The 9,946-nt window shown below is 41.0% G+C and overlaps 1 protein-coding gene across 1 annotated transcript; it reads right to left on the bottom strand.

Moving 5' to 3' along the window:
- Positions 1-429: 429 nt before the first annotated feature.
- Positions 430-8,837, bottom strand: LOC510988 (GTPase, IMAP family member 7). Its single transcript, NM_001080257.2, has 2 exons — positions 8,755-8,837; positions 430-1,898 (listed from the first exon to the last, which is right to left on the bottom strand). The coding sequence occupies exon 2, from the start codon at positions 1,855-1,857 to the stop codon at positions 976-978; it is 882 nt and encodes a 293-aa protein (NP_001073726.1). The 5' UTR covers positions 1,858-1,898; positions 8,755-8,837; the 3' UTR covers positions 430-975.
- Between the last annotated feature and the right edge of the window lie 1,109 nt (positions 8,838-9,946).

Below are 9,946 nucleotides of genomic sequence, written 5' to 3' on the forward strand. Positions count from 1 at the left end.
TTTTCCCAAATTGAATCTTTGAACTCTACAAAATGGATCATTACCTGGTTATGTCAATTTCATAAACTCTTAAATTTATTGGCATTGTGTGGAAGGACAGGTGGGAACCAGGAGTGCTGGGGAATGAGCTGGAAAGTTATTTAATTCTGGTTAACTCTTACTGCATGGGTTTCCCAGATGATGCTAGTGGTAAAGAATCCCCCTATCAATGTGTGAGATGTAAGTGATGTGGGTTTGACCCCTGGTTCAGGAAGATCCCCTGGAAGGTGGCATGGCAACCCACTCCAATATTCTTGCCTGGAGAATCCCACGGACAGAGGAGCCTGGTGGGCTACAGTCCATAGGGTTGCAAAGAGTAGGACAGGATTGAAACAACTTAGCCTGCTTGCATGCAGTCCTCACTGCATAACAAATCATCCCAAAACATAGTGGTTTAAAAGAATAGCAATCATTTATTTTTCTCATGAATCTGCAATTTGGGTAGGACCCCGTGGGGATGGCTCATCCTTGCTTTTTGCAGTTTCATCAGTTGGCAGCTGAAGAATCCACTCTATGTTGCCTCACTTGCAAGGCCATCAAGCTGATTCTAGATGGCAGATGAAATATCAGCCAGGGGAGTGCAGCAGTGACTTCAGGTTCTCTTCATGGGGGCGACTTGGGCTTCTACTCAGGCTTCCTCACAACAGGGTGGGCAAATTCCAAGGGTAACCAATGTGGAAGAGCAAGGAGGCATTTTCCCTATCTAATCTTAGAAGTCATATGGTGTTCCTTCAACCACCTACTATTTCTCAAAGCAGTCACAAAATCCCTCCAATTTCAAGGTTAGGGACATAGACGCATAGTGCAAGGGAGAGAGATCATAAGAGGAAGTCAGATTGTAAGAAGTCAGAAAATATTGTTTTAACCATCCTTGGAAACTATAAACTACCGTATTAACAAGTTATAGTAAAATGAGGAGTAAAAATAAACTTTGTACTACCAGAACATGTGCCATATGTGTGAAAGTGTATTTCTAATCATGTTGAATGCAACTTGAAATATATTCATCTCAGCTTCTCCCCTTATATTTTTCATTCGTTCCTCATGCTTCTGCATTAGCAACATTATTTGTTTCTCCTTTTCTGCTGGTTGTTTATGGGCATATTCCTTTTCTACTAGTTTAATTTTGTTTTGTAATTCATCAACATAGACTTTCTTCAAGTGTTCCTCCTGCTGTCTCAGCTTTTGGTCTATGTCCTTGTAAATGGGGTCAGAAAAGTAAGCCCCTTGGTTGTTCTGCACCATCTTGTCTATCAGCTCCACCAGCTCCTGCACCTGAGCTTCCTTCTCAGCCTGCTCTGTGTTCATGCTGTTACTGATGGCACAGCAGCGGTCTCCACATTCCTGGAGGAGGCTTCGTAGGTTTACATCTGCATACTTCAAAAAGTCGCTCAGGCTCTGGTCCCCCAGTTCATCTCTGCGAGTGAATAAGATGATCATATACTTCATGGCTGCTTTCCCAAACAGATTCTTGACCAACGCCACGGTTTGCTGCTCTTCCTGTGTGTAACGGCCCAGCCTCAGGACCAAGACGATGGCGTGAGGCCCGGGACAGGAGGCGAGGACACATTGGCTGATTTCCCTGCAGGTGGTGTTCAGGGTCTCCTTGGTGTCAAAGAGCCCTGGGGTGTCAACAACAAGAAGCTCTCTCCCCTTCCATTCCCGGACCGCTTTCTGACAAGTTTTGGTAACAGCTTCCGCAGCAATCCTAGACTTGAATACTTTTTCCCCGAGGATGGTGTTTGCAGTTGCACTTTTCCCACTTCCGGTCTTCCCGACCAGCACGATCCTCAGAGTGCTGTTTGGAATGGCAGCCATGTTTATATCAAGAGACTCTGGCGCGCAGGCACCCACACCACCTAAGAAAAGGAGGGAGGGGGGAAAGGGTCAATTTAGGTAAGTAGGAACCTTTTCCATCTCTTTTCTTCTTCTTCTTCTTCTTCTTCTTCTTTTCCTCACTGATAGTTTCTAATATTTGCTTATGCATATTGACCCCGGTAGCGACAGAAAATTTAAACAGTTCAATTGTTATTGAAGAAATAACCAAGTAGTTAAGAGTATCTCCACAAAAATGTCAGGTCCTGATAGTTTCATAGGGAACTCACTGAAACCTTTAAAGACCTGATAATCTCAGTGCTACTCAAACTATTCCTGATCACATAGCAATGAAGGAAAATGTTCAGTTTTTTTTATGAAGCAAGTGTAATGTTGATTTCAAAGCTAACAAAGATTTCACAATAAATAAAGCTATAGACATGTCTCATGTGTAAATATTGATACACAAGTCCTAAATACATTATTAGATGTGAAAAGCAGCATCACATGAGTAAGTATGATTGTCAAATATACTAGGGTGATTCAACATGAGGATTTTCATTGTACAATACATCCCATCAAGAGATTAAGAAGAAAAGTAGGTGCAGAAGAGTCATTTGGCCAAATTCAATCCTGATTCATGTTTAAAGAAGTTCATCAAATTTAAATTAATTGATTCTTCTTTAACACGATTGTATGTATATATAAAATTAAAAATTTTGTTATCACTTTTTTTTCCATGCAACTAAAATTGTTGTTTGGGCACTAAGTTGTGTCGAACTCTTTTGTGACCCCATTTTTTATAGCCTGCCTGGCTCCTCTGTCCGTGGCATTACCCAGGCAAGAATACTAGAGTGGTTTGTCATTTTCTTCTCCAGAGGATCTTACAGATCCAGGGATCAAACCCGAGCCTCCTGCATTGGCAGGTGGATTCTTTGCCATTGAGCCACCTAGGGAACTCAGCAACTAAAACAGTTGATTATAAAATTTATTTGGATGAAGGAAAAATAATTAGCCTGGGCAAACAAGCCAAAAAAAAAAAAAAAAAATGAGGTAAGACTAGCTTTGCCAGATAGTAGAATATAACAGTTTCTATAATTAAAGCAGTATGATATTGATGCATGGATAGACAGAACAGTGAAACAAAAACAGAAAATTCAAATATAGGCCAAGTTGATCACACAATATTCAATTATATTCAAATCATTTACATTATGCTACATTTATATTCAGTAAGGTAGCATCTCACATCAACGCAAAGAAAGATGGACTAATAAGGAACATTGAGACAACCATATAGAAAAAATAAAACTGTGTCCATTTCTTCTTGCTGTTCAACTTCCAAATAGATTAGAAATTTAAATGTAGAAAAATTTAATCCATATAAATAATAGAAGAAACATGAGTAAATCTTTGTAACCTAGGTATAGGTAAAATATTTATAAGATTTGGAATAGAGTAAGGTTGTGTGAAAATCACTTAGTCATGTACCACACTTTGTGATCCCATGGACTATACCACCCATGGAATTTTCCACACCAGAATACTGGAGTGGGTAGCCTTTCCCTTCTCCAGGTTATCTTCCCAACCCAGGGATTGAACCCAATCCCACGTTGGAGGTGGATTCTTTACGAGCTGAGCCACAGGGAAGTCTAGAGTAAGGAAAGAGACTCCTAAATTTAATTACATAAAAATCAAACAGATATTGTGGGAATATACAAATTAAAACACAAATGTCAAACCAGAGGAAAAAATTTTCCTACCTTTATAAAAGAAGGGTCATTTCCCTTTTATACAAATAATATATGTACAAGTGGTCAATAAGCACATTAAAAGATGCTCAGCATTAGTAACTACTCAGGAAATGCAGTCAAAAATACCTTGGTGTATCACCTCACAGCAGTCAGAATTGCCACCATCAGAAAGTCTACAAATAATGCTGAAGAGAGTGTGAAGAAAAGGGAATCCTCCTCCACTGTTGGTGGATACATAAATTGGTATAGCCTCTATGAAGAACAGTGTGGAAGATCCTCAAGAAATTAGAAATAGAGTTGCCATATGATCCAGCAATCCAACTCCTGGGCATATTATCCAGATAAAGCTCTAATTTGAAAAGATACATGCAGCACTATTTACAGTAGCCCAGACGTGCAAACAAACTAATTGTTCGTCTACAGATGAATGTGTAAAGAACTCTGGTTTGTATGTACAATCGGATATTACTCAGCCATAAAAGAGAATGAAATAATGCCATTTGCAGCAACATGGATAAAACGAGATGTTTTCACATTAAGTGAAGTAAGTCAGTCAGAAAAAAACAAATATTATATGGTACAATTTATACGTGGAATCTAAAAAAATAAATTACCTTATTTACAAAACAGGAACAGACTCACTAACACAGAAAACAAACTTATGATTACCAAATAGGAAAGTCAGCTGCTGCTGCTAAGTCGCTTCAGTCGTGTCTGACTCTGTGCGACCGCATAAACAACAGTCCACCAGGCTCCCCCATCCCTGGGATCCTCCTGGCAAGAACACTGGAGTGGGTTGCCATGTCCTTCTCTAAAGCATGAAAGTGAAAAGTGAAAGTGAAGCTGCTCAGTCGTGTCTGACTCTCAATGATCCCATGGACTAAAGCCTATCAGGCTCCTCTGTCCATTGGGATTCTCCAGGCAAGGGTACTGGGAAAAGGGATAAATTAAGAGTATCAAATTTATGGATACATACCACTATATATTCCTTGTGGCTCAGCGGATAAGAATCCGCCTGCAATGTGGGAGACCTGGGATCTATCCCTGGGTTAGGAAGATCCCCTAGAGAAGGGAAAGGCTACCCACTCTAGTATTCTGGCCTGGAAAATTCCATGGATTACAGAAGAATTGCACAAAAAAGTTCTTCATGACCCAGATAATCACGATGGTGTGATCACTCACCTGGAGCCAGATATCCTGGAATATGAAGTCAAGTGGGCCTTAGAAAGCATCACTACAAAGCTAGTGGAGGTGATGGAATTCCAGTTGAGCTATTTCAGATCCTGAAAGATGACACTGTGAAAGTGATGCACTCAATATGCAAGCAAATTTGGAAACCTCAACAGTGGGCACAGGACTGGAAAAAGTCAGTTTTCATTCCAATCCCAAAGAAAGGCAATGCCAAAGAATGCTCAAACTACCGCACAATTGCACTCATCTCACACGCTAGTAAAGTAATGCTCAAAATTCTCCAAGCCAGGCTTCAGCAATACACGAACTGTGAACTTCCAGATGTTCAAGCTGGTTTTAGAAAAAGCAGAGGAACCAGAGATCAAATTGCCAACATCCACTGGTTCATGGAAGAAGCAAGAGAGTTCCAGAAAAACATCTATTTCTGCTTTATTGACTATGCCAAAGCCTTTGACTGTGTGGATCACAATCAACTGTGGAAAATTCTGAAAGAGATGGGAATATCAGACCACCTGATCTGCCTTTTGAGAAATCGGTATGCAGGTCAGGAAGCAACATTAGAACTGGATGTGGAACAACAGACTGGTTCCAAATAAGAAAAGGAGTATGTCAAGGCTGTGTTTTGTCACCCTGCTTATTTAACTTATATGCAGAGTACATCGTGAGAAATGCTGGGCTAGAAGAAGCACAAGCTGGAATCAAGATTGCCGGGAGAAATATCAATAACCTCAGATATGCAGATGATACCACCCTTATGGCAGAAAGTGAAGAAGAACTAAAGAGCCTCTTGATGAAAGTGAAAGAGGAGAGTGAAAAAGTTGGCTTAAAGCTCAACATTCAGAAAACTAAGATCATGGCATCTGGTCCCATCACTTCATGAGAAATAGATGGGGAAACAGTGGAGACCACGGCTGACTTTATTTCTGGGCTCCAAAATCACTGCAGATGGTGACTGCAGCCATGAAATTAAAAGACGCTTACTCCTTGGAAGGAAAGTTATGACCAACCTAGACAGCATATTAAAAAGCAGAGACATTACTTTGCCGACAAAGGTCTGTCTAGTCAAGGCTACGGTTTTTCCAGTGGTCATGTATGGATGTAAGAGTTGGACTATAAAGAAAGCTGAGCACTGAAGAATTGATGCTTTTGAACTGTGGTGTTGGAGAAGACTATTGAGAATCCCTTGGACTGCAAAGAGATCCAACCAGTCCATCCTAAAGGAGATCAGTCTTAGGTGTTCATCTGAAGGACTGATGTTGAAGCTGAAACTCCAATACTTTGGCCACCTGATGCAAAGAGCTAACTCATTTGAAAAGACCCTGATGCTGGGAAAGATTGAGAGCCGGAGGAGAAGGGGATGACAGAGAATAAGATGGCTGGATGGCATCACTGACTGGATGGACATGGGTTTGGGTAGACTCCGGAAGTTGGTGATGGACAGGGAAGCCTGGCGTGCTGCAGTTCATGGGGTCACAATGAGTCAGACACGACTGAGTGACTTTCACTCACCACTATATATCAAATACATAAGTAACAAGGATTTACTGTATAGTAAAAAGGAACTATCCAACCAGTCCATTCCTAAAGGAGATCAGTCCTGGGTGTCTGTGGAAGGACTGATGCTGAAGCTGAAACTCCAATACTTTGGCTACCTCATGCAAAGAGTTGACTCATTGGGAAAGACTCTGATGCTGGGAGGGACTGGGGGCAGGAGGAGAAGGGGACGACAGAGGATGAGATGGCTGGATGGCATCACTGACTCCATGGACATGAGTTTGAGTGAACTGCGGGAGTTGGTGATGGACAGGGAGGCCTGGCGTGCTGCAATTCATGGGGTCACAAAGAGTCAGACACAACTGAGTGACTGAACTGAACTGAAAAGGGAACTATATTAAAAATCTTGTAATAACTATAATGGAAAAGAACCAGAAATGTATACATATATATAAAACTAAATCACTTTGCTGCAATTATAGTAAATTGACTATACTTCAATAAAAATATTTTAGAAAACAAACAATATCTAAAAGTAGAGAAACAAAAGACCAATAACTCAATAGAAAATGAGATAAGAGATATGAATGAACAAGTTCATGAAAAAATGTAAAAATCCTTTGAATATATGAAAAGATATTAACATTCACTCATAGAAAAACATATCAAAACATAAAAAACCATTAAATTAATTAATTAATTAAAGTAATACTATGACACTATTTCTCACATACAGGTTAGGCAAAATTCAACTTTGTTGGCATAATCTATAGGTAAACGGTATAGGGGAGGGACTCCCTGATGGTCCAGTGGTTAAGAATCCGCCTTGAAATGCTGAGGATGAAGGTTCTACCCCTGGTTGGGGAACTAAGATCCCACATGCCATGGAGCAGCTAATCACACCACAACCAGAGAGTCCGTGTGTCCCAAGGAAAGATCCCACAAGAGGCAACAAAGATCCCGCATGCTGCAACTAAGACCCAATGCAGGCAAATAGATAGATAACTATTTAAAAACAAAAAGATTAAGGAAGACAGGTCCTCTCCTGCATGACTATTGGGAAGAGAAAAACAGTCTAAAAGAACCAGAGGAGAAGTTAGCAAGAAATTGCAACGGTACCTAAGCATTTACTCTTTGATTATCAATCACAGTTTTAGGACTTATCCCAAAGGTACACCGATAAAAAAAAAAAAGAAGAAGAAGAAGAAAATTATGCAGAAGGCTGTTAACTGCACCACTGTTTGAAACCTCAAAAGACCAAAAACTTATCAAATGACCATCATTAGGGACCTGATTGAATTAACTAAAGTATATTCACACAGTGAAGTACTAGCCAACTGTAAGAAGGAATGAAGTATATCTCTATATCCCAGTATGGAGACATCTGTAGAATACATGATTAAGCAAAAAAAAAGCAAAGTGAAGAAAATAATGTACAGTTTACGAGCATTTCTCTAACAAGGAGGAATGTGACCTACATGTATAAATGTAATATATGTGTTTTTCATTCATCTGTACAAGCAATGGCAGAATAATCTGAAAACTAAACAAATAATAAGTTACTTAGATGGGGATGGGAAAAAGAGGAAGGAGGGCACGGGGATAGATGCTGGGAACTAGACTTGTTGGGATATACTTACATTTCACAGATTTGATCTTAAAGCCATATAAATAGTTTAAACAATTATACAGAAAAGTTATGTTTCAAAATACTAGTGAAAATCAAAAGCAAATGAAGCAAACGAGCCTAATTGTATTTTGTGTTGTGAATGAGCCACACAAAAAATCGTTCCAAGAGACCTGACAAAGCGGTCATTTCTTTGTCCATCCCCAGTGGGATGTATTTAATTTCTCCCACTACTCTCCCCGCAGAAAGACCTGCAAAAAATTATTTTCAGGAATCCTATTCTTGGTTGTGTATGTTTGTATAGTTTTGAACTTCATTGAAAAGGCATAAAAACAATGAGCCAAGTAGCAACAAGCACTCTTAGTGCCAGATTTCAGTCTTCAAATACCATTTACCCCCAAAAAAGTAGTTGATTTACAATCAACTATACTGCAATATAAAATAGAAACTAAATTTTAAAAAAGAGAGATTAGGACTAAGTGGCCTCTATTTGCCTTCCAGCTCTAAAGACCCGCCTTGGGAACGCATTTCCTCTTAAGAGAAATGTCTGGGTTATCAAGTGTACTCAATGTCTATCCCAACAACAACTGGATGGAAGGTGTAGTATTCAGCAAGTTTGTCATGTTAAAATGAGATGCGTGGATATTATGCTAACAAACACCATTACTCCCCTCCCTACCCTCCACCACTCCCGCTCTGGCAGCATCCTCTCGGTGGAGTTGCTTGCACAGCACGTGGCCCCTTCTCAGGCCAGAATCCACGCCCTCTCCAACTCCAGATATCCTACTGCCCCTACAGCTCTGTGCTCTGGAACCTCTTCTCAGCCAGACTCACCTGCTTTTGAAGGATTTGATGAGCTGTCCGGTTTCTTCCAGAGAGCTGTTTGAGCCCCTGTTTTTGCTTTAACTGCTGCATCTGAGACCTCAGAGCCAGGAAGCAAATTGGGTGTGGTTAGTGAAGACACTTTTTTTTTTTTTTTAAAGAGACAGAAATATTGCCCATAATGTTTAGGTTTTCCAGGTTGGAAGCTTTTCCTCCATGTGCCTGCAGTCACAGCAAAATTTCCCAAAATTACACTTGTTGTTTGGGGTTATAGTAAATGACTTAAATCTTGCCCGGAAAGCCAGACACAGTGTCTGATCATCTCTCCTGGGAGCTGTGAGAGATCACAGGGCGCTTCAGGAAAGAAGTAAGTCAGACACATGGCTCGCTGTTTCCTTGGGATACTGCCTGTTTTACTGTTGGGTGGAAAGTAGAACTTGTAACTGATGAACCTGACCATTTAGCTGAAGTGATTTCCAAGCAAAGTGTGGAAGGTGCAGCCTGGTTCCTCCTTCTGCTTATAGTGAAATGCAAGAGGAAAGAGGTTGCAGTGATGCGTCTAGAAGCTGAGGATTGCCGGCAGCCCCAGAAGCCTGGAAGAGGCCAGAAAGCAGCCTCCCTAAGACTCTTCAGAGAGCACGGCTCTGCCAGCATCTTGAGTTTGAACTCCCAGAACTAGGAGGTAATAAATGTCTTTATTTTAAGCTCCATAGTGAAAGTGAAAGTTGTTCAGTCATATCCCACTCTTTGGGACGACATGTACTATACAGTCCATGGAATTCTCCAGGCAAGAATACTGGAGTGGGTAGCCTTTCCCTTCTCCAGGGGATCTTCCCAACCCCAGGATCGAACCCAGGTCTCCCACATTGCCAGCGGATTCTTTACTAGCTGAGCCACCAGGGAAACCCAAGAATACTGGGGTAGGTAGCCTATCCCTTCTCCAGTGGAACTTCCCAACCTAGGAATCGAACCAGAGTCTCCTGCATTCCAGGTGGATTCTACCAACTGTGCTATCAGGGAAGCCCTTTCAAGCTCCATTCAGTTCAATTCAGTTCAGTCGTTCAGTCGCATCTGACTCTTTGTGACCCCATGGACTGCAGCACGCCAGGCTTCTCTGTCCATCAGCAACTCACAGAGCTTACTCAAACTCATGTCCATGAGTTGGTGATGCCATCCAACCATCTCATCCTCTGTCATCCACTTC

This window comes from Bos taurus, chromosome 4 (genome assembly GCF_002263795.3).
Source record: "Bos taurus isolate L1 Dominette 01449 registration number 42190680 breed Hereford chromosome 4, ARS-UCD2.0, whole genome shotgun sequence".
NCBI classification, from domain to species: Eukaryota; Metazoa; Chordata; class Mammalia; order Artiodactyla; family Bovidae; genus Bos; species Bos taurus.

Excerpts from the sequence above, each read along its gene's own strand:
- LOC510988 (NM_001080257.2), bottom strand. The coding sequence starts at position 1,857 with ATGGCTGCCATTCCAAACAGCACTCTGAGGATCGTGCTGGTCGGGAAG.